The sequence below is a fragment of the Talpa europaea genome, assembly GCF_964194135.1.
Source record: "Talpa europaea genome assembly, chromosome: X".
NCBI lineage: Eukaryota > Metazoa > Chordata > Mammalia > Eulipotyphla > Talpidae > Talpa > Talpa europaea.
In genome coordinates this window covers 50857857-50881258 of record NC_140081.1, presented here as the reverse complement: position 1 = coordinate 50881258, position 23402 = coordinate 50857857, and the positions used below count along the sequence as shown (strand labels likewise).

At 35.4% G+C, this 23402-nt stretch overlaps 1 protein-coding gene across 1 annotated transcript in view; it reads left to right on the top strand.

The window, feature by feature from the left end:
- The window catches only part of ATRX (ATRX chromatin remodeler), a gene marked incomplete at both ends in the record, with an annotated part of 225503 nt that extends 202602 nt beyond the window's left edge, over positions 1-22901 (top strand). Inside the window, 5 exon segments of the mRNA XM_084259121.1 lie at positions 18790-18939; positions 20040-20165; positions 20884-20979; positions 21481-21609; positions 22623-22901. Coding sequence (XP_084115247.1) covers positions 18790-18939; positions 20040-20165; positions 20884-20979; positions 21481-21609; positions 22623-22901 — 780 coding nt within the window.
- Between the last annotated feature and the right edge of the window lie 501 nt (positions 22902-23402).

Here is a 23402-nt window from a genome sequence, read left to right as displayed (position 1 = left end):
ATGTCTCTGGTTTATAGTTGCTTGTTGATTTTGATTTTTACTTTATTATAATTAGTCTTTTTCCTGGTCCCTTATTTAGGTTTTCTAAATTCCTGCTATGAGTGAGACCATCTGGTATTATTCTTTTTCTTTCTGGCTTATTTCACTGAGCATGATCCCTTCCAGCTCCATCCATGTTGCTGAAAATTGCATAAGTTTATCTTTTTTTGAGTGCTGAGTAATATTGCACTGTGTATATGTACCACATCTTGGTACATATACTTGATCCAGTCATCTATTTTTGGGCATTTAGGTTGTTTCCATAGCTTAGCTATTGTAAACAGACCTGCTATAAACATAGGGGTGCAGGTGCCCTTTTGAATTAATGTTTGTGTCCTTTGGGTAAATACCTATACGTGGAATTGCTGGATCATATGGAAGCTCCATCTTTAGCAGGTTGAGGAATCTCCACACAGCTTTCCGTAGTTGTTGGACCAGTTTGTACTCCCACCAGCAGTGCAGGAGAGTTCCTTTTTCTCCACATCCTCACCAACATTTGTTATTGCTAGATTTTTTAATATGTGCCATTCTCATTGGTGTAAGATGGTATCTCATTGATTTGTATTTCCCTGATTACAGGTGATGTTGAACATTTTTTCATATGCCTGTTGGCCATTTGCATTTCCTCTTTGGAGAAGTTTCTTTTTAGCTCTTCTGCCCATTTTTTGACTGGATTATTTACTTTGTTGAATCTCATCAGCTCTTGGTTGATTTTTGTGATCAGTCCTTTATCATTAGTGTTGTGTGCAAAAATTTTCTCTAAATCGGTGGGGAATCTCTTTGTTTTGGTTACTGTGTCTTTTGCTGTACAGAAGCTCTTTAATTTGATGTAGTCCCAGCTGTTTATCTTTGCCTTCACTATCACTGCTGTGGGCGATGTGTCTTTAAAGATGTTACTGAGGTGTATGTCATGTAGTGTTTCGCCTATATTTCCTTCTATATATTTTATGGTTTCAGGTCTTATGTCTAGTTCTTTAATCCATTTTGAGTTGGTTTTTGTGCATGATGCAAGGTAGTGGTCAAGCTTCACTCTTTTGCATGTAGCGACCCAGTTTTCCCAGCTCCATTTATTGAACAAACTTTCTTTGCTCCATTGCATATTCTTTGCTCCTTTGTCAAAAATTAGTTGACTTTAAATCTGGGTTAATTTCTGGATTTTCTATTCAGTTCCGTTGGTCCGTATATCTGTTCTGGTTCCAATACCATGTAGTTTTGATTATTGTGGCTTTGTGGTATAGTTTGAAGTAGCCAAATCCTTTTTTAAAATTAACTTCTTACCACATTTCTACCATTTTTTTTAAGTTCTCCTGCCTTGATCTTTTTAAGACTACATTCTTTATTTTTCTCTCTCTCTCTCCCTCCCCCTCTCTTCCTCCCTCTCACTCCCTCTCCCTCCCTCTTTCTTCCTCTGTTTATCTCTCTTCTTTTTTTCCTAAGGTTTAATTTAATAAGAGGATGTTTCTGCTTTAAAAACAAGTTTTAAAAACATGGTATTGTACCATGCTGCCTTTCCAGCTATTACAGTAACTGAGAACTGTCAAGGATTAAAAGGAAATGCAATAGGATATAGATGACATTACCCAAAAGAGGTGGTGTAGTCCACTTGGGAAGAGGAAAGTAACATTCTTAAAAACAGAAGAATGAAGTGCTGATGTGACTAGTACTGAATGAGTTTGATACACTACATGGTTAAAAACAGAACATGGAGCTTTCAGGTGTAGTTTTGACAAAAAAAAAAAAATCGGACTGCCCTATAAAGGATGGTTAGTATTTAATTGGAATAGGAAAGACGGAGGTGTGGATATAGCATGAAATGATTTAGACAAAAGAGAAGTTAAGAATTTATTTATGTACCAGACTTGAGGTATGGTGAACAAATTGGCCAGATGAAGAGTTGATAATGGATGGGTATGTTGCAGCCAGCTTATGGAGAACCATGAAAAGGTAAATGGAGGCATTTGGTTTTTAAATAGTATTTTTTAAGTTTGTGAATGGGGCTGCTGTTTGAATATGGGATTCAGTAAAATTCAGGATAAGACATAAAATAGGGTGAGGATTGTGGAGTGAATCAGATATTTAAAAAAATAAATGGTGGAACTCAACCATAGATACACTGTAGCTTTTAATTGCTAGGCTGTGCAAAAATATAACCAAAAAATGAAGCTTATTTTATCATTCATTGGTTAAAAACTTCTCAGTTGCCTACAATGTGTCAATAATTACTCTAGTTACTAAAGATACATTAATAAATAAGACTATGTTCCTGTTCCCAAGGATCATAAAGTTTAATAATAATCATACCTTAAGCAAGTAAATATAGTAAAAGTTATGGATCCTATAAAGTTATCAAGGAAGTGCTTGGAAAAGTTGGGTATGGGGTGTTGACATTAGATGGACTTGAACTGATGTTGAAAATCGAGTGTGTAGCTTTTGTATTGCTCAGAGGTCAGAAGGTGAAGGTCTTTTAAGAGGAGCAGCAGAAGGAAAAAAAATGGACATAGAACGGCATGGTGGTGGGTTTTATGAGCCACAAATAGTTAAAAATAAGAGTGTAAAGATATACTGGTAGAGTAAGGATAGGTGTGAAAGAGGTGAGAGAAAAGATGGGAAAAGTTAGAACGGAATCAAGTCATAGAAGTTAAAGAGTTTGGACATTATGTTGTAGGCTGTGTGATCTATTTAATGATTTTAAGCTAAAGACCAAAATGAAATTTTCATTTTAGAAAAATAACTTTGTTATCAGTGTGGAGGATGGATTGGAGAAAAGAAAATTGGATTAGATGCTATTAAAAATGATCCAGATGAGAAAGGCAGTGGAGACCTGAACTAAGGTGCTAGCAGTAGAAATGGAGAATTACCAGGCACAATGTAGGTACTCAGTAAATGTTAACTTTGTTCTCTAGGCTTAAACTGAAATTAGCCCACTACCTTTTGAATTTGATTTCCGTTAATGAGACTACAAAAATTGGTCTTCTTTGAAATGGGTACAAGTAGGTGTTTTTGATGTGATTTAGTGAGTGTTTTAGTGAGTGATTTCTTGGTATTTGAACCTACTCTTATTAAAGGCATTTTGGTGTTGTTTCTATTATTGTACAACTTGCTAGTGCTAAAGATTTGTTGACTGGTTCTTAACTTTGTACTTTAAATATTAAAGCAGTATCTGATTTCTGTTGATATTTATATAAATTATGATAGGAAAAGTACCTTTGCTGATGACAAACTTAGGAACTACACAAAAATATAGCTGATCATGGTCAAGGTCATGTTGCTTAATATGTTTCAGGAGGTATACAACCTAAGCTATATATCCTTTATTAAGGAAACAAAAGTCAGTAAAGAGGCATAGAAATTTTTTCTCAACACTACTGTGTCTTTTTTTAAAATGTGCACTGTATGCTGGTAATTATAGGGAGAGCAATTTGGGATTTAAACTAAAGTCCCCAAAGTGAGGCTTTATGTTTGCCTGATGTTGTGTACAATTTTCTTCCTTTGTCTTTAGTTCTTTATTCAAGTTTTAATACCTCAAAACATAGTTTACTGAACAGAGATGTTATTGTGCAGTTTTATTAACCAACAGATGATAATAAAAGGTTTTGCCATTGTCACTCTTAACATTAGAGAACAGTATACTCCACTGAAGTAATTTGATGTGAACTATGAAATAGCTAATCAGCCTGCATCAGGAGCTTACACAAAGGTTCAAAAGGACCATTTAATTGTAGAGCAAGTGTTAGCAATCTATAGAGTATTAACCACATAGTGGCATATGAACCCAGTTTTTTTGTTGCATGTACATCTAATCAGCCATGCTCATAATTGAAACATATTTGGAGTTTGATGTTGTCTTCTGCCTCTTTTATTACAGGTTCAGTATGTTTATAATTTATAAAGCAAATTATGGTATTGTATTTGTATCCCTGGCATAAAAATGATCATTTCTCATCTGAATAAGAATAGACCACCAGAAATCATAATAAACTCTAGAGGAATCGTTTTAATTCTATCATTTTCTTGTAGGTTATAAAAGTCTACTATTCAGTGTTTCTGGGATGGTTGATGCCAAGTAAAAAGAGGAAATGTTTAAACCCTTTCCCTCTCCCAGGTAACCTGCCAACCACCCTTTTTGAGGTATAGTCTTAGGCAAGCCACATAAGTTTTCCAAGTCTCACTTCCCTCAAGAAGATAAGAAAATTATAGTACCTACCTCACAGTGGAGATCAACCATGTCTAAATCACACTGCCTAGCACATAGTAAGTTGTCAAATGTTAGCTGTTATTTTTGTTTCCATAATTGTTAATATTGCCATTGTACTTGGTTCATTTCTCTGAAACCAGTATGGACTTAAATTTTTAGAATTTCCTAAGAATCATATGAGGTCATAATCCTTAGGACATTTAGTTTGACAAACATCAGATCAATAGAAGACTAAAAACATTTGGAGGTCAGAGTCAAAAATCTCAGCTAGGCTTGAATTCCCCAAGAGATCAAATATAGTTAAGAGAGAATATATTATTTAATTATTAGATAATCACTTCTAATAATGTTAGTATGCATTTGACTACTGTTGTTACCCTTGCTGACATTGATGGAATTTCCCCTTTAAATCATAGAATTTTAGAACAGTGGTCTACCTTATAGCTAGCTGATACTTTTGTCATAGTTTTTTAAAAAGTGTCGGGTATTTCTGTTATCTCTTCACAAACTACAAAACAAATACTTGTTAATATATTGGACATGCTTTATTTAATGTGCTGCTCTGTTATCTTGTTTTGATTGTATCACCTTATAACAAGAAAAACTTGTAAGGAGTTAAAGTTACCAAGTATTAAGAGACCATGGTGCCAATGATGCCTCTAGATGGCAGCCTCCTTAATGCTGGGAAGTTACCTCACAAATCACCGCTAATGGAAACATCAGCTATATGAAGCTGCCTTGCTGGGGAATGGAATGCAATATTTCATTGGGTAGGATTTGGAGTAGACTTCAGCAAGCGTCTCCTTTTGAAGCACTAGAAAAATCTACTACTCAAGATCATGAATATTTTAAAGCTTTAAATGCTAGGTTTATATTTAATAAGTGTTCATTGAATATATGAATTTAGTGGTGGGAACTTTATTGTTTTTATAGACAAATTAAAAAGATCTATTTTTCCTAGAGTGTAAACTTCCAAGCCTATGAGGGCAGAAACTGTGTTAATGTATCTTCATCACTGTATCCCTACCACCTGGCTTACTAAATTAGCACATAGCAGGTATTCAATAAAAATGTGACAACAGAACAAATGAATCTTGATCTTAAAATTGCAAGCTGACCCTTATAAGGCAATGATTGACATGACTTTAAAATAGCATTTTTCCCCTTGGGCCAATCTATGTGAAAATTACCTGCATCTTGATAAAAATGTAGATTAATGGCATCATCTAAAACCCTGAATCAATTTCTGAGGATGGGCCTTGGGAATCTGTATTTTTAACAAGGTCTACAACTATTGTGGGTACAATATATGTACTTTGCTTTTATAGCTTTTCTCAAGTAAACCTTTGAATTAATAATGCATAGTAGCTAACATTTATTGAGTACATTTTATGCCTGCATTATTTGCTTTGCTAACATTATTTAATCATCATAGCTACTTTACAAAGCTGATGGTTTATTTACATTTTATAGATGATGAGATTTTGACATTAGGATGTGATGGCACCTACATTTGAACTCTGTGCCATGACTTCAGACCTTATATTATTCTGATTTTAATGTTATGTGATTAAATTTGTAGAAGTAAACTAAGATACTCTCTTTTGATTTGTGACTTCTCATTTTCCCCAACTTTTAAAAATTGAGATATAATTGACATATAACATTATTTTCATGATTTATTATTGTATTATTTCAACAATAACACTGTATTATTTCAGTGATTTAATATGTATATATATATATTGCAAAATGATCACCTCAATAAGTCTAGTTAACATCCATCATCACCACACATTGTTAGAAATTTCTTTGCTTGTGATGAGAACTTTTAAGATCTACTTTCTCAGCAACTTTCAGATATGTGGTACAGTATTGTTAACTGTAATAACCATGCTGTACATTACACCCCCAGGACTTAGAAGTTTGTATCATTTGACCACCCTCTCACGTTTTACCCACCCCTGCTCCCTCATCTAGCAACCACTATTTTGTGTGAGCCTATGGTTGTGTGTGTGGGTGTGTGTCTGTGTGTTTTTAAGATTACACATATAAGTGAGATCATATGGTGATTGTCTTTCTCTGTATGACTTGGTGTAATGCCCTGAAGGTCTATCCATGTTGTCTAGAATGGCAGGATTTGCTTCATTTTTATGGTTGAATAATATTCCATTGTATGTATACACCACATTTTCTTTATTTATTTGGCCATTAGTGGATACTTAGGTTGTTTCCATGTCTTGGTTATTGTGAAGTGAACATGGTGGTGCAATAGTCCTCTCACCAGTTACATTCCCATCAACAATTCTCTTTTCTCCACATCCTCACACTTTTTTTCCGTAGTCATTTCTGTGTTCGTGGAAAGGCATTTTCACTGTTATCAAGGTTTGTAAATTGGAGAGTAAGGATTTCATCCTTAAGGTACTGTGAAACCCTAGGGTAGTAAACCTGGTCCTAGTCCTCCTTAGTAATCTTTGATCCTGAACTTACTGATTTTCAGCCCTGAGTCAGTATGACATAGTGGTTTTAAGACCAGGAACCCTTGCGCAAGACCAACAAGGGCTTTTGAATCTTAACCTTAGTCAAGTTCTTTATCATTCAGTTTCTTCATTTATAATTCTGAGAAAATTATTCCCATTCACAAATCTCATCCTCTTCATTTTAGATTTTTGTTTCTTTCACTGTTACATTAGATATTATTACTAAATTCTTTGGCTTCCATTACTTTTAGGCTTTCTTTTGCATTTTCTATTTCTTTAGCTTTTCTTACTATCTTATGTAAGAGTACTTCTGTCTTATAACTCACTCGGTTATTCTTCAGTTGTATGTTTGCTTGAGTTATTTTAATGATTATTTATAGTTCTAATATTTTGACTCTTTTTAGATAGTTTTTGCCTGTGCTTCATATCGGTAATATATTCCCTTATTACTTTAAGTATACTTACCATGCTTATTTTGAAGTATGGATACATCTTTTTCGGTAAATGCTTCAGTTGACATATACTGCCAGTTTGTTGTCGCCCTAGGGATGCCATCTGAGTGTGTCTATAAGTTTCTAAAATTTATTTCCTTTTCCTTCTGTTGGTGAAGGAACCAGCAGCTTATGCTGATTCACAATCTTAGAAACCTCATCAGTAATATAGGGACAGTAATGTTACCTACTTCATAAATTTATTAGAAAAACTAGTCTGTGTGAAGTTGTTATAGAACAGTGTTGGCATGCCATTAAACATTCAATTTAGTTTGTAAAATCTACAAAGAGGTGACTTAGATTCTGATCCCAGCTCTAGAAAATGGTGTTTGGTTTTATTTTTCTTAAAGTTTTTTTGAAAAAAATATAGCCAACAGAGAAATGGGTATGTAGAATATATATAGAATTCTCCCAAATCAGTTAAGTCCACAATACAATCCAAAGAAAATGAGTAATAGATATGAATTGACAATTTATAATCAAAATACTCATACAAACACTTAACCTAAGTAATAAAATTAAAACCACAGTGGGTGGGCCTCCCCAGTGGTGCAGCAGGGTGAGCACAGTGCTATGAAGCTGTCCACAGCCCCTGCAGTGCGGGTTTGATTCCCTGACAGCCAGGGAGCTACCCACATGGCATGGCAGACCTCTCCTGCCTCACCCGCTGCTCCCCTCAGCAGTGTTTTTGGTCCATCTGCCTGTTCTGCTTCCCAGTCTGTCTCTGGTGAATTCCCTCACCCTCCCGCACCTCTGGCTTGTACCCCAGCTCTTGTATAAATAAATTTTAAATCTTTTAAAAAATTTAAAAAACCACAGTGGGTTTTATACATGTATACCTTGACTAACATGTTAATATCCAAGATAGACAAAAAACTCAGTGGTACACTTAATGTAGTATATACACATTGATTTTTTTTTTTAAATTTTGTAGAAGAACTAAGGTGTAGGCCAGAGGTATGGCGGGTGAGAAGATTTACTAGACAGAGACAGAGTGGGGAGCAGAACAGGTAGATTTACTGTAATACATTGCTAAGGGGAGCAGCGGGCAAGACCAGAGAGGTCTGCTGCGCCATATGTGGGTTAGCTTCCTGGCCAGGGATTGAGCTCAAGTCATAGCCTGATAGTGTTAATAGCACTGGATTTAACCCCTAGGCCCCCAGGCAGGCCCCATCTGTTGATTTTGATTTTTTTAAGATTTATTTATTTATACATACAAGAACTGGGATAAAGGCCAGAGGTGTTGGGGGTGAGAGGATTCACCAGACACAGAGTGGGGAGCAGAACAGGCAGACTGACTAAAATACACTGCTGAGGGGAACAGCGGGTGAGACAGGAGAGGTCTGCTGTGCCATGTGGGTAGCACCCTGGCTGGGAATCAAACTTGTGCTGCAATGGCTGTGGATAGCTTCATAGGTTGTGTCTTAACCCCTTGCACCACCAGGGAGGCCCCCTACATGTTGATTTTTAATGATGCACCTATAATGTAGTATTACTACAATAAAACATTTTAACAAAGTCTTGATTAGGTTCTGGCAATTTCTGGTAAAAATGTTGCAGAAATGAGGTTTTGAAAGACAGGATAAGGCAGATGTTAAGAGGAAGCAGTAATATATATCGAGTGCTTGTGCTATGTTCCTTTAAATACATTATCTTATTTAATCCTTACTGTAACCCTATGAGTTACAGATAGTGTTTTATCTTTATGGTAAAGGAATTGAGACATCACCCAAGTATTAAGGAACAAAGTTTTAATTCAAAGAAAGAAAGAGGGCCTCCCTGGTGGCCTACGGGTTAAGTCTCAGTGCTATCGCTACTACGGCCTGAGTTCAATCCATGACCAGGGAGCTAACCCATATGGCACAGTAGACCTATCCTGTCTCCCCTGCTGCTCCCCTTAGCAGTGTATTTCAGTCAGTCCACCTGTTCTGTTCCCCATTCTATCTCTGGTGAATCCTCTCACCCCCCTCAGCACCTCTGGTCTACACCCCAGTTCTTCTAAGCAAAAAATAAATAAAATATTTTTAATAAATAAATACAAACAAAAAGAGCGAACAGGCTATTTATCTTTACATAAACATAATTTTTTTCCTAAAAATACCACCTGCTTGGGCCTCCCTGGTGGCTCCAGAGGTTGTCTCAGCACTATGAAGCTATCGGCAGTCACTGCAGCACGAGTTCTATCCCCGACCAGGGAGCTACCTACATGGCCCAGCAGACCTCTCCTGTCTCTCCTGCTGCTCCCCTCAGCAGTGTATGTCAGTCAGTCTGCCTGTTCTGCTCCCCACTCTGTCTCTGGTGAATCCTCTCACCCTCCTCTTCCCCCCGCACCTCTGGCCTACACCCCAGCTCTTGTATGCATAAATAAATAAAATAAATCTTTTTTTTTTTTAATGTGTAAAACTCCTCTCTGTTAGAGTACATTGTTTCTTTCTTTCCAGGTATAATATTTTATTTCCACAGTAATCCTGTGAAGGTAGAATCTTATTAGTAGATACTTTTACAGACCAGGTTAATGAGATTCAGGAGAAAAGAACTTGCTTAAGGACATACAGCTTACAATTATAACTAGCATTTAAACCCAGTAAGACTCTAGATCTGCACTAATACAAGAGCCACTAGCTATGTGTGATTATTTCCTTTTACATCTAAATGAATTAAAATTAAAGATTTAGTTTCTCACACTAGTCACATTTCAGGTGCTCAGTAGCCATGTGTGACTAGTAACTACCATATTGAACAGCACAAATACAACATTTGCATCATCGCTTAGAATAATGTTGGCTAGTAGTACTCTAAAGCCTGTTGTAAAGCAACCAACCCATTCCGGGCAGGTTTATGAACGGTTCTAGCAGCCACATGCTCTTCGTCGTCTTTTGTAGTTGCTGTACTCCTCCATACCCTCCACTCTTCCACCCTCCACACTGCATACTGCACAACCACGATACCATACTACCACCACACCGCACTCTGCTGCACCACCCTTATAAACCAGTCTCTTAGCTCAGGTGTACCCACCTACGCATGCCCACACCCTACTCCAGGTGTCCGCCATCAAGCATGCACTCAGGACCGCAGGGTTCCATCATCTATCCTAATGGCGGGAGGGCAGAAAAGCCTGATACCTTTTACCTACCCTACACCTGTGATCTTAAAGTCTCTCAAATTACAAAGTGAGAGAGAGAGTTTGACTGATTGATCTAAACTATATGCTGCCATTACATTTCCTGTGAAGTTCAAAGGACTGATGCAGTTGAGTGCCATAGTATTTCTGTATTAATATCCTGAAGTGTGTTACTGGGGTAGTTTGGTTGGATGTTTCAAATATGTCTTTTAACACTTCCAGGAGTAGGAACAGTCAAAATTGAAGCTGTGACACTTTTAGGGAAATTAAATGGGCAAATGCCTCGCTTCTGTTACAGATATTTTCTATTTATTTATTTACTTGGTTACTCCACCAAACCACATATGCCCATACCCATCTGCTTCCGTGCCCCATCCCCTCTACCCTTTGGTAACGGTTATCTTTTGCTGAGTTCAAATTTTTATTTCTTCTGTAGTTTGCATGTATTTTTTTTTTTTTGGCGGGGGGGGGATGTATGATGGGGTCCATCTGTCTTACTTTTTTGGCTGATTTCACTCAACAATCACCTCGAGGTCCATCCCTTTTGTGCCAAATGCCATCACTTTATCAGCCACATAATATTCCATTGAATAGGTGCTCCAGTGTTTCTCTGTTCATTTATCTATTGAAGGGCACTAAGGTGGATTCCATGGTTTGGTAATTGTTAACAGTGTTGCTATATAAATAGCTCTAGTAGATCTTTTTGTGTTAATTTTTTCGTGTTACTTGAATACACACCTAATGCAGTATTGCTGGGTCAAGTGGGGTTTCCATTTTTACTTTCATGAGACATCTCCATACTGTTTTCCAAAGGGGCTGTAACAGCTTAATTTCTCACCAACAGTGCATGAGAGTTCCTTATTCATCACACCCTTACCAACACTTGTCAATTCTGTTTTTGATGTTGAACATTTTTTGATATGTCTGTAGGCCATCTGAATGTCTTCTAGAGAAGTGTTTATTGAGATCCTTTGCCCATTTTTCAGTTGGGTCATTTGTTTCTTTGTTGTTAGATCATGTAAAGTACCTTGTAAATTTTGGAGATTAACCCCTTATCTGATGTATGGAATGCAAATATTTTTCCCATTCTGTAGGTTGCCTTTTTGCTTTTGTGATGGTTTCTTTTGAGGTGCAAAAGCTTTTGATTCCCACTTGTTTTTCTTTTTGTTTTGTTTTTGCTTTTGTTTCCCTTGCTGCTGGGGTTGTATTCCCAAATCCATCTTTGTGGTAGATTTCCGGTAGTGTGTGCCCTATATTTTCTTTCAAGTACGGTATGGTTTCCTCTTCTAATTAAATATGATATTTCTCATAGAATTTGTTCTTTTTCTTTCATCTTGATGCTCTCTCTTCTAAATGTGTAATTTGTTTGATTCTTCTACAGCTGAAATTCTTCTGCCATTTTGATCCTATTTAAAGCACTGTTTGTCTGCATTTCATTTAGAAGCTCTTTATGTGATCTTTTTATATTCAGTCTCTTTAATGAAGAACTCTCTTTATTCCTGGGTCTCCTTTCTGAGATCTTGCATCTGCCTGCTTGCCTTTGGCCTCCCAAAAGCGCATTTAACATTTTTAATATTGTTTTGAAGTCGTTGTCAGGTAGTTTTTCTATTTTTGTCTCCTTTATACTTGTCCTGGGACTTCTGTCCTTCTCATTTTGCTTTTCCATCTTGTGTTGAAATGTTCCTTGCTCCCTAGGCATGTATATTGTCTTATTTATTTGTGTTTATGTGTGTATGTGGTTGGGTTGCCTGGGATTTATCTTTGTTTTCTTCTTAGGTGGTGCAGGCTTTAATACTTGCTCTTGATTTGAGGAGTGATGTTAGTCAACTCTACCTCTTGTTTTGCTCTGCAGTAAGCTGTATTCTGTGCTTAGGTTGCTTCACTTCTCTTCCAACCTCCCTGTTGTTCCTTTCTTCCAGTATGGTGATCTATGAAACTTGGGCCTCCTAGTGGGAAGGGCAATATCCAAATCTCCAGGCTCACACTCTGGAAATAATTTGTACTTGGTTCAAAGGTGGCTGTGTGTGTGTAATGGCCACATGTGTGCCCACTTAACACTATGGCTGCCCACGGTGTCCATTGCTATTCAACCCTTGCCTCAGCTACTGCTTCTGTAGGGCTGAGAAATATACCTGCCATATGTTTGCCTTATGGAGGATTTGTGAGTTCTAAAGTTCTTCTTTCGTGTGTAGAGCTTCTTATGGAGTCTCGTCTGGCTCTACCTGGATTTTCTTTTTTCTTCAGTGGGGGGAGATAGAGGAGGATGCTTTCAGTCTACATGCCACACCAACTGCAAGGTTCCCTATTTCCTGTGTTGGAGTCTGCGGAGCTCCCACTGTGCTGGGTTGAGCCCAGGCCCACTTTCAAATCGGGAAAATTCCTCCAAGGAATTTCTTAATGTGCTAGGTTTCCCTTGGCATGACTTGGGAAGTTGACCAGTACCCTTGACCTGCTCCCCCTCGCCATCTCTTATTCTTTCTCCTCAGAGGCCACCAACCTGAGTTCTTGAACTGCCTAGGGAAGTCCTGGGGCTGTATAGCTGTGTTGAAGAGTCTGGGTTTTTCTAGGAGCACATGTCATTTTTATTTCCTAGTTGTTTTCAAGGAAAGGGTGATTCCATTCTCTGTATTCTGCCATGTTGTGGGTGGCGTCTCACAGATAATTTCATGATCAAAATTTTTATATCAAATTGATTGCTTTGGATCTTTACAGGAATATTAATTGTGGAAGAGATTTGCTTAATGTAAGAATTAATAGATGACTTATTTGTATATGTTTTTTTACCTTTTATCATTTAAAGTTTGCTTTTCTTAGGATGCAGTTTGAACTGTTAAATTACTTTCTTTCCTATTTTTTACATCTTACATTTTCTTTTTATAGCATATCTATAGTTGAGTTAGAGGATATAGCAGAGTTTGTGAAATAAAGAGACAATATTAACTCCACATTGTATAGTATGATAATTGAGTTTCAATTCAGTTTCTTTTTGGAAAACTACAACCTCTAACAGTCACTATAGTCATATAGAATCTAGAATGACATTCTTTACCTCACAATTTGTGGCATGTGTAATGATTATAATAGATAAGCAAATTTTAAGGTTAAATGCTAAATATAGTATCTAATCATTTAAATATAAAGATAAGTAGAAAACATTCAGATATAAGGGAGACTCTGACTTTTACCCTCCAACGGTTTGGCTTTTTTCCCCTTGAAAGTGACAACTTCTGTCTTTGTCATTATCTTATTCGTATCTGTAGTTCGGGAATCTGGATATATTTATTAGTGCTCCTTGTCAAAAGTTATGTGATCTTGACCTAAAAATCTGACGTGAGGTAGTATGTGAATGAACTTCATTCAATAGCTTTATAGCTTTCTGTTACTTATTAAATGTGTTGCAGGCTTTTTTTTTTTCCAGTGTAGTTTGGGAAGAACTGGCTTTGAATTTGAAATTAGGGAATTTTTCACCAGGAATATGAAGATTTTTTTTACTAGAATCTAGCCTTATTTAAGTAATAAAAATGATTTTTTTCATAGCTTTTTGAGTAGGTCATGTATCATTTAAATATTTGAGTGACATTTTGTTTCCAGATATTATAAAACTCAAATTCAAAGTGATGACAAGCAAAATATTTCAAAATATGGCACACACCTCTACCTCCCTTCCCCCACCACCTCTAGGCAAACTCTTCAATGCTTTTTAAAATTTTTATTTTCAAGGTTGAATTTCAGAATTAATTAGATGGGAATTTTTGTCCATTTGCCAAATACTTTAAACTTCTAAATAAATTAACTTAAACTTTTAATTTATCACTAATTTTGTTTTGTTAATTGAACTAGTCATTTTTAAAGCTTAAACTAATTTAGGTTGTTAGCTAGACTATAGACCATGCTTTTCTCAGCTTGTAACATTTTCACTTATTTAAGGAAAAATAAAAGTTTAGAGAAAAGGTACACATTTGGATGTAATTTAAACCTCATTTCGATGACTGTTGACCTAGTGATTATAGATTCTGTTCCAGTATTGTTTTCAATAATAGTGTTGCTGTGGAAACTAATATAAATGCATGCTTCAAGGGGAAAAAACACAACTCTCCACCATTTGTGTTGTATATTAGGATGAAATTTTGCTTTATTAACTTTTATAACTTACTCTGGACTTTGCAAAATTGTTTTTCCCCAAGAAATATTCTGAGGATCCTATTACACATACTTCTTTGCCTTCTTATCTCATCTTCTATTTCTTGTATTGATTATATGCTGTAATTAATTTGAAAGGGAAACCTATAAAAAATTATCAGAAAATCTTTGATCTTCTTCTTTATCTTATTTTTGCCTTACATAGCATGCTACAGGAAAGTTTTCTGCCTCCTGCTTCTGAACTGTAGAAATGAATCTTGTTTCTATAAAAGTCAGTAAATATATATGCAGTCTTCTCTTCATTAAAATGAATATTGTGGTAAACATGTTTGTCTACATCCTTGAATGTTATTGGCATAATTATGTGAACAAGTGGTTGAAATACATTGAAATTTATCCATTAACCTATTTCATTACAGATTTTGTAATAATAAAACCTGTAAGTGGCCTGAATGTCTTAATAAAGTCTTAAGAGATAATTAAATAGATGATAAAGTATATCCATATAATGTAAGCATTGCAGCCAGTAGAAGAGATGAAAATTTGTGTTCGATGTAAAATGATGTCCATACATAGATATTGATAGTAAAGTAGGTTTCAAAACTGTGGATAATATAATCCCATTTTTATGCAAAAGTATGAATGTACGTAAGTATAAATGTATGGAGGATTATACAACAACGATCAGTATTTATCCCTAGGTTTTATAATAAGATATTAGTATTGTTTCTGTGAAAACATTTTTTAGAAAACATTCTTTGAAAAGAGACGATTTAAAAGTCAGTACATTATGAATGGTTTTTTGGCTTGATGTTAGGAGGGCGGTAATGTTGCAAGGAGAAGTGTCCAAAATTTTAAATGATGCAAAATAAAATCATATGCTCTTTTCTGCTTATTTATTGGTATTTTAGTCAACTGTGGGTCAATAGAAAAGTTAACTGCATGGGCACATGCTGAACCTCTGCTACAATCTAAGCTTCATTGGAGAGATCTTAAATCTGGAATTGCTGAGAAGACATAAGGTTTTAGAAGTGGTATTTGCTAAAATGAGTATCTCCTGAAGATGAAAATGGAAAGACAGTTCATGTCAGGTTTAAGTTAAGCATAAACTGGCCTTTCAGAAGTTTGTGTCTGAGCATTTTCAGTTTCTGTTTTTTCTTCTATTAAAAAATTCACATGCTTATTAAAACAACTTGCATGTTCACACACATGCACATTGCATACATGCATTTATGGAAAATTTTTTTCTCTCTAACCATAAAAAAGTAATATATGAATCATTGTCTTCATAATTGAGAAATAAACACTATAGATGATTGATTTACTTCTGCTATCTTTATAGCATCCTGTTACATGTGTAGGCAGAGAATATTTCATCCATGGTTAACTTACAGTCATTACTAGACTAAGTTATTATCCATTGTTACAGAGAGTATCAGTGGCATAGCTGGAAATGAACTCAATTCCTAATACACAGTTTTCTTGGTCTTTCTCTTAGGTTGCTTTCTTAGAGAAATGATTTTTTAATATAGTTAAGAAGTAAAATAAGACAAGTAAATTAGGGGCTATCCATAAAAATATTTTATCTTGTAATTTATTTGGTATATTGGAGAATAGCTGGCTTTTCCAAATGTATTTGACATGGTCACTTGCTAATAATACTAGTTAATGTTTTCTTTTATTGAGTTGTATGAGTTTTTTGTAGATCTTGTATACTAGCCCCATGTTGGATGTATGATGTGCAATATTTTCTCCCAGTTGTAGGGTTAGTTACTTCTGTGTTCATTTCAGCACTATTTATAATAGCTAAGTTATTGGAAACATGGAAACAAGCTAAGTGCCCAGGGACAGATGAGTAGATTAGGAAGATATGGTACATATACATGGTGGAATACTATTCAGGTATTAAAAAAAAAGATAAAATCTTGCCATTCTTGACAAGATTGGATATAACTGGAGGGAATTATGCTAAGTGAAATGTCAGAAGGAGAAAGATGATTTCACTCATGTGGAATATAGACACACACAGTGAAGGAACCAACAAAACAAAAGCAATACAAACCCTAGAGTTTTGACTGTAATATGTGAAGCTATCAGAGAGGGGAGGGTGGAAGGCCCCAATGGTCTATGATAAAAGGTTATGTATGGGTGCTTCTCTGGTGGGTGTGGTATGGCAATACGCATTTAAGGAGGTGTGAGCCTATTCCCCCAAATCTTAAACAGTATTGTATACCAATTACTTCAATGATAAAATTTTTTTAATTCAGAAATTAAAAGTAAGAGTTGATCTTAAAACCAAAGAGCAAACAATATTGTAATCAGTATAGCTTATTATAAGAATGTTTTGCTATAATTAAAAAATAAATAGTAGCAATAAATGCTTAGTAAATTTTCAAAAAAAACTAATAGTTATCTGTTAGTAAATGAGCAAGATTTTGTGAAAGATATTAAAATGACACATATGCCAATTGAAACTCTAAAAAATATTAGTCATTGTTACCAAATATTATTGTATACTCTTGAATAATGCTTGAGGGGTAAGCATGGGAATCAGACATCTTAAATTTTACTAAAATTTAATTCATATGTCCTGTCTCCCTGCCTACCTGGTCATTAACTTTGTGGATCTATCTAGTGGTGATAAACCTATATGGCATAGACCAGAGAAGTCATCTTTGATGGCAGATTTTTTTACACTGGTATAGGTGAGAAATGTTTAATTTATATTTCAAAAGTGCCAAACCCATTAGCATCTGTGCATTTCACCAATAGACTTTCTTGAGCCCTCTCATTTTGTATAGTGTGTTAATATTTTCTGTTTTTAACAACAAAAAATAGCACATCTATATCAAAATAAATTATAAAATCTCTATTAGAGCTACATCTATTAGGAAAATCAGTAGAAAATATGAATTATTTCAAGTATTCATTGGGTTAGCAAGATAAAAGCATGATACTATGCTGTTGTATAGTAAAAAGCTTAGGGCCTCGTGATTTGAATTTTTAATCTTGAGTTATTAAACCAGATTGTGGTTTAATCAGCATTTGAGTTCCTACTATATGTTGCATCCTATGTGCTAGGTATGGTTGTAGAAGAAAAACATTTTTTTCAAGTATGGCCATTGTTTATGATAAAACTTATAATATCTATTATATGCAGATTAAATTTAAATTTAAAAAAATGACTTAATTTTCCTTTTATTTATGCAGGTTTTCATCTGTGATTTCTTAAATGACTTGTGAATATTAATTTTTGTATTATCAAGTAGCATTTCTATGGTTTGTTTTTAACCCCTTCTTCCCAGTCTCTGTGTCTGTCTCATCATAATTATACAGGAATTTGGTGTTTTTACTGAGTATGTAAGCTTTTATTTTTTAACCTTAAAACTGTCTTAATACACCATGACTTTTTAAAAAAGACACTTAATTTATTAATAAATTAATAAACAGTGTATATCAGCTTAAATTTGACCTACAGTCCTTAAAGTGTAATTTTTATTTGACTTTCCTACAGTTGGAATATAAGGGCTGTATGTTCTATACTGCTGTTAAGCTGTCCTATATTGCTTACATTTATTTATATTTGGCTTTCATATAGTGTTTGGTACCTAATGTGATTGTGAAAATAAAGTTGTATAAACAGGAGTAGGCATGAATTTTAGCACAAAGCATCCAACATAATTGCTGATTTGAGCAGACTTGTGCTAGGAATTATCAACTCAAAGCTAAGCATAAAACAAAATGCATATGAAAAAATTAGATAAAAGTTGGAGGAAAAAACCTTAAAAGATGAAAAATAGTCATTTAAAAATTGAACCTAAAACATGCTATTTAGGGCCTCCCCGGTGGCACAGTGGTTGAACGCTGGGTTGGAAGCTGCCCGTGGCCTCTGCAGCGCTGGTTCGATCCCCGGCTGCTCCCCAGCCACCGGAGGAAGGTCCCACATGGCGCGCAGACCTCTCCTGCCGCCCGCTGCTCCCCTCAGCAGTGTACTTCGGTCCTTCTGCCTGCTCTGCTCCCCGCGCTGGCTCTGGTGAATTCTCTCACCCTCCCACGCTTCTGACTGTACCCAGTGCTTGTATAAATAAATAAATAAATCTTTTTAAAAAATAAAAATAAAACATGCTATTTAAATGTGATTTTCATACATAGCAAGCTGGTGTTGCAGGTATTGTGATTGTTTTCTCGGAAATTTATCGAAAATGTCAGAAATATGTATACAGCCAGGTTCTGGTTTCTAGTCTTAACAGACCAAAGACTGTGAAGATGTGACCCAGAGGGAGAAAATAATTCTTTTGTTATTTCAACCTCTCTAAACAGGACACCATATTGGCCGAACTTCTTCAGATACATAAAGAACACATTGTAGGATATCATGAACACGATTCTCTTTTGGACCACAAAGAAGAAGAAGAATTGACTGAAGAAGAAAGAAAAGCCGCTTGGGCTGAGTATGAAGCAGAGAAGAGGGTAGTCCATTCAAAATGATTTTTTGTTTTTATGTTACTCATGAGAGAGTGAGGAAGGAAATGGTCACATTTGGGACACGCAATAATATGTAGGAGCAGAATCCCCAAAAATGAGAATGTGTTTACAGAATCTAGCTATCTTTGGTAGTAGAGTGGAAAGAGGAAAAAATAAAATATTTTTCACTTTAAGTAAACTCCATTTCTACTTAGCACTTGCCAAATTATGACATGAGTGGGAAGCTACTTATTTAGTATCAACTCCCATAAATACCCTCACTGTATGTAACAGACATCTAGAGCTTAGAGTTTGGAGGTAGGAATAAATGTTGCTTTAGCATGCATACCATGAAATTAAATTTTAACTGAATATTAGGACAAAAAATAATTCCAGGGCTTCCCTGGTGGTGCAGGGGGTTAAGACACAACCTATGAATCTGTCCACAGCCACTGCAGCACGAGTTCGATCCCAGGCCAGGGAGCAACCCACATGGCACAGCAGACCTCTCCTGTCTCACCCACTGCTCCCCTCAACAGTGTATTTCACTTAGTCTGCCTGTTCTGCTCCCCGCTCTGTCTCTAGTGAATCCTCTCACCCCCCACACCCCCCCCCACACCTCTGGCCTGTACCTCAGTTCTTTATGAATAAATAAATCTTTAAAAAGAAAATTCCATTGTTGGACAATAATGTCAATCTAAGGAGCAACTTTATTTCAGATATTTCCATGTCTGTTTTTAAACACCAACTCACTTGAGCAGAGTTGTGCCTGAGCATGGGAAACCTTACCCTAATACTTGAATCCTTTTAAGACTGCTAACTCATTGTACCAAACTTCTTAACATTAATGTGTTAGGAATCTCATCAGAATTCTGAGTTGCCCCATTCTGTGGGAATTTATCAGAAAAAGAGTACACCTTTAGGGGTTAAAGCTTTCCATGTAATAAGATCTCAGTTTTAGGTGAAAAGGGTGTTTTGTTTGTGTGTGGAAGAGTGTTAATAATTTCCTAGATCTGAGAATGTGGGTTCTTTTCTAAACCAGTAGGTGATGTAGAATTTCAAGTTTTAAATCACAGTGTGCAAAGTGCATAATTTTTTGTTTTTAGGGACTGACCATGCGTTTCAACATACCAACTGGGACCAATTTACCCCCTGTCAGTTTCAACTCTCAAACTCCTTATATTCCTTTCAATTTGGGAGCCCTGTCAGCAATGAGTAATCAACAGCTGGAGGTAAGTTGTGAAGTACAAAAGTAGTTTAACTTGAATTAGAGGCAATTTCAAGTGCCCTGTTGTTGAGAGTTCCCTATGCAGGAATATCACATTCTCCAAAAGATTACCTCTGAATAGATCAAGAAATTTTTCTTTTATTTGTTGACCTTTTTGAACCAGCATAGTATAGTAAAATGTGGTTTGTTCAGAGCACAAGGGAATCAGGCCTTGAATTAATGTAGTTTGAATTATTCTAATTAAGGAAGAATAGGGCAGCTGACTGACTAGAGAAATAGCACTTTCTTCATTTATAAAATATTTTGAATAAATATTACTTGCTTAATGTTTGAAAATAGGAGAAATATACACATTTATTCATATTCCCGTGCAGTATAGATGCAGCGTTAAATGTATGATAATGTACAGTATTTTGAAATAAGTGTTAATGTAAAACAAGAGTCAATCATGAAATAAAGATTAAGTTTTGTTATACCAATAATTAAATAATTTGAGTCTGTGGTTTCCTTTTTAAAATGTGCTTGAGGAATCCATAAAACTATTAAATTATTGGTGCAATTAAACCCAAACTTTTCCTAAAAGGATCTTCATTGATGGGTTTTACTTTTTTATTTGACGAGTTTTAAACCAATGCTTTAAATTGGCAGGAGGAAAGATCCCTATGCTTTAAAACTTCTGTCTTTTATATACTCTATGAAATTTATTTCTTGTATTTTTCTAGGACCTCATTAACCAAGGAAGAGAAAAAGTTGTGGAAGCAACAAATAGTGTGACAGCAGTGAGGATCCAGCCTCTTGAAGATATAATATCAGCTGTAGTAAGTTCATTGGCAGTTGTCGCATTCCAAGTTGGTTTTCTGTTCTTTCCCCCATCATTTGCTTTAGTTTTTAAATGATACTTGTTTTACTGCTTTTGTGGGGAAAAGGGCATAAATCTTATAACTTTATTTGCAATAGTAAAATACTAGTGCACTGGGTAATAGTGCCAAGATTCAACAGTTTCATGTAGATGTTGGCATAAAAGAGAAATGGGAAAAATCTAAGAACTAGGAAATCAACCATGAAAATGTAAGAATTGTTTACATAAACACATTTTAATTACTGTTTGCACAAATTAAATCCAAATAGTTTCATTCCAGAGATAGCTAACACTTGTCCGTCAATGGACAGCTTAGTACCCTGCTTTTATATCCCTGTTTTCTTTGGAAAATAAAGGAAAAGGAGAGAAAAGCTTTTAAAATTCTAAATATCTTTAAGTACCTTAATTATTTTCCCTCTATTATGCTGCCATACAAAGTAAATAGAAACTTTTCTTTTAGTGGAAGGAAAACATGAATCTCACAGAAGCCCAAGTACAGGCATTAGCATTAAGTAGACAAGCCAGCCAGGAGCTTGATGTTAAAAGAAGAGAAGCAATCTACAATGATGTATTGACAAAACAACAGATGGTAAGTATTCTGTCTCTAGATTATGCTTAATTTTCTTGAATTTATAATTGTTTGTGTGATGTCTGTCAATAACCATCCCTGTGTGGATGAATGGACTGCCATTGGTTATTGCTAGAAGAAATTTTGTTCAAAAACCTAGTAATGTCAAGGAAGGTAATAATCTCTTTTGTTGCAGTGGAGCAACAATTTCCCAAATGGATATCTTTGAAGAACTCTTCCTGTAATTTATTTTGTTTATTCTGGATATCTCAGGAATTTTACCAGTCTTTTTAAAAAACACATTTATTGTTTTTAAATAACTTCCCAAAATAAGTATATTTTTTAATATTTTTAATTTGAGAATAAGAAATGGAGCTGTTGATGCTAAGACGCAAGTAACTACTAAATTATGTAATTCTTGAGAAGGCTAGCATATTCCAGCATCCTTGATCGTTTTTTCTCAGCATAGTCTTTTGCCAGCTATCTGCCTTGTGCTGGGCAATTTCAACGCCTGACACCAGGAAATCAATTTCTGTGGCATGAATTTTACTTAGAAAGCATTGTAGAATTTTGTGGTTTTAAATTAGCTTTGGAAATTCAAGACATTCCAGGTAAGAATTATTCCGACATCAATTGCTTTTTTCCTTTGGTGTTTGTCACTAAAAATGTTTATTTGTCTGTTCTCCTGAGAAATATTCAGAAGAATGACAAAGAAAGGAGACTTGACAAAAAGTGCTGTAACTAATACTTGAGACTAATCACAGTGCTGGACAGGTTACTATGGCAACTAACCTAAATGCTGCTTGCAATACAATAGTCAAGTCATTAAGAGAATTTAGCCCTAAATGGTGTTACTAACTGGTTTCTACAGTAATGGTCCTGTGAATGCCATCAAATTAGTAATGGTGATAACAATAATGTGTTTTCCTTTTGGTATGGTACCCCCTTAACAAATTGATTTTAACTCAAAACTTGATACTTGCCTCTTGGAGACAGGTCATATACTTGTTAACAGCTCCCTTTCCTCTCTTTAGCTAATCAGCTGTGTTCAGCGAATACTTATGAACAGAAGGCTTCAGCAGCAGTACAATCAGCAGCAACAGCAACAAATGACTTATCAGCAAGCAACACTGGGTCACCTCATGATGCCAAAGCCTCCAAATTTGATCATGAATCCTTCTAACTACCAACAGATTGATATGAGAGGAATGTATCAGTCAGTAGCTGGCGGTATGCAACCACCACCATTACAGCGTGCACCACCCCCAATGAGAAGCAAAAATCCAGGACCTTCCCAAGGGAAATCAATGTGATTTTGCACTAAAAGCTTAAAGGATTGTTAAAATCATAGAAAGATCTTTTATTTTTTTAGGAATCAATGACTTAACAGAACTCAACTGTATAAATAGTTTGGTCCCCTTAAATGCCAATCTTCCATATTAGTTTTAATTTTTTTTTAAATAGGGCATACCATTTCCTCCTGACATTTGTCAGTGACGTTGCCTAGAATCTTCTTACAAACATTGAGTACAGAAGATATTTCAAATTGTTTTCAGTGAAAACAAATCCTTCCACAACAGAAACAACTCCACAGGTTTCCTCTAAATTTTTATGCCTGCTTTTAGCGACCATAAAATTGTCATAAAATTAATGAATTTAGGAAAGAATGCAGATTTATATATTCGTTCTTTAGATACGAAAATAAACAGCTGAGTTCTTAAAGTTGATTCCTCAAGTTACGAAATGTTTTTGTACTTAATCAATTTCTTGATTAAAGTGATTGAAATGGTTTTAATGTTCATTTGACTAATGTC